Here is a 2,028-nt window from a genome sequence, read left to right as displayed (position 1 = left end):
ACTGATGTGCTACTGGTGCTCTCTGGGAATGGGGACAGCTCCCTGTCAGCACATGGTCACCAGGTTTGGTAGCTCAGGCGTGGTCAGTGCATCCGCAGCGAAGGACAGGTACCACTTACACTGGCTCTGCCTGCACGTTCCACATCCAGTGCAGGCGCACCCTGTTCTTACAGGTGTTACTTCGTCCTTACGATGTCTGTGAGCAAACATTCCAGGGAAGTGACTTGTGCATGAAGGAAAAGCTCAGAATGCTTTCAAAAGCTTTTACAGGTCATTGTCGACATAAATATTCCTAAACATACCACTCATTTTTCTTCTTTGGGGTAGCACTGAAGTGCTCACTGCGGTAAAGAAAAAAGGAAGACAAATTCACATGGTAGACTACTGTGGTAATCATAAATAGGGAGCGTCTCCAGTTCCAAGGTCTCTTCATCTGTTCAACCCCTAGTATCAGAGAAACAAAAGCAACAAGCCAAAAGCAGCTGAGATAGTCAAGGTAGTGTATAGCATATAGCTAAAAGGAAGTTAAAGAAGAGCCGTCTCTGGCTGATGTCCTAAGTGGGTGCCCGTACAAGGTGGACTTTGCAGCATGTGCCTGTAGTCCCAGAACTCTGGGAGGCTGAGTCCTGAAATCTGTGAGTTTAAACCCAGCCTGGGCAACTTAGTCACTCGGCAAGACGCTGTCTCCAAATTTTAAAAAATGAGCTGGGATGTGGTTCTCTGTGAAAACCCTGGGTTCCCCCCCCCAGTACCATGTGCACATGCACACACACCCACACACACATGTCTATAGAAACACCCAGAGAGACTCTCCTGAAATCCATAATCTCAACAAAGCAGGGCATGTTGGAGTTGGAAAGGCCCTCTCACTTTAGGGTAACATTGACGTACTTATTGCAGTAAAAGAGAAAAAAGGAAGACATTCACATGGTAGACTAATGCTATAGTCATAAATATGGCGTGTCTTCAGTTATAAGATGCTCTGTTTATATTATATACATTAGAAAAATTTCTTATGTACAGATAAATAACATAGGCTGATGGTAAGTGATGTCTGGGGTCTTTGAGAGTTGGCCACAATGTCCAAGTGCCATGGTAAGTCTAAGAAAGGCTGATCACTGGCAACCTTTTCTGGGCTTTAAGACACCACAGATGGGTGGCTGTGAAGAATCTTGCAGTTGGGGGTTGGGTGCAGTAGCTGGGGTAATTTTGTAAACAGAAGTGTTCCTGGGCACTAGGAGAGACCCTAGATGAGAGAAAGTTCACTCCTGTGCATCCCCAACAAAGGTCTCACTCCATGGCCACATCAGTCGTGTTAGCACTGAAAGGGTGGAGGGGAACCTAGAAATTGTATATTCACTAAGACCAAAAAAAAAAAAAAAACAACAAACAAAAAACTTCATACCAATGATGTTCAAATCTGCTACCTCAAGCACTTCAAAACTCCTTCAACTAGAGTAAAACTGATTACTCTCCAATATTGTGTCGTTTCTTCAGGCAAAACCCCAGGCTGCCTCACTTTGATCCAGAAGTATCATCGTCACCTCAGTGTGAGGACTCTTCAGAGTCTGGAAGCCGCCGTCCTCAGTCCTCAGGAGCAGCCTCGATGCCCGATTTGGAGGAAGCCTGTGGCTGGCCAGGGCGGCGGGGAGGGGAGAGGCTCCCTCCAGGGATTTGTGCGCGTCCTCCGAGCGCTCTTCCCCTTCTCACTCCTGGCCGGCACAGTAAGTGGCGGGAGGAGGACTTCCGGCTGCGCGCTCCTCGCTTCCGGTGGGGAGCCGTCTCTGGGGGGCGGTTCTCAAGCTACGGGGGCCAAGCCGCCCGTCCTGAGGCGGCGCGTGACGAAGGTCCCCAGCGCCACCAGGGGGATGCACGTGGTGGAGGCGCCCACGAGCAGCCCGATGACAGCCAGGGCTTGGGCGGGGTAGTCCTTGGTCACCAGCTGGCCCTGGAGGGACACGGGGCGTCAGGGGAAGTCCTTCCCGAGCGAGGTCAGGCTTCGGCCCGCACCCTGGACCGCGCCTCACG

The 2,028-nt window shown here is 50.6% G+C and overlaps 1 protein-coding gene across 3 annotated transcripts in view; it reads right to left on the bottom strand.

Annotated features, from left to right (window-relative positions):
* Positions 1-826: 826 nt before the first annotated feature.
* Positions 827-2,028, bottom strand: part of LOC104862523 (sodium- and chloride-dependent transporter XTRP3A) — a 17,967-nt gene continuing 16,765 nt past the window's right edge. For all 3 annotated transcript variants that reach the window (XM_033762628.1, XM_033762629.1, XM_033762627.1), the window contains one exon: positions 827-1,948. In XM_033762628.1, coding sequence (XP_033618519.1) covers positions 1,799-1,948 — 150 coding nt within the window. In that variant the 3' untranslated portion in view covers positions 827-1,798. The remainder of the gene's footprint in view (positions 1,949-2,028) is intronic.

This window comes from Fukomys damarensis, unplaced genomic scaffold (assembly GCF_012274545.1).
Source record: "Fukomys damarensis isolate Sample0158 unplaced genomic scaffold, DMR_v1.0_HiC HiC_scaffold_12, whole genome shotgun sequence".
Taxonomy (NCBI): domain Eukaryota; kingdom Metazoa; phylum Chordata; class Mammalia; order Rodentia; family Bathyergidae; genus Fukomys; species Fukomys damarensis.
This window is presented reverse-complemented; position numbering and strand designations above follow the sequence as displayed.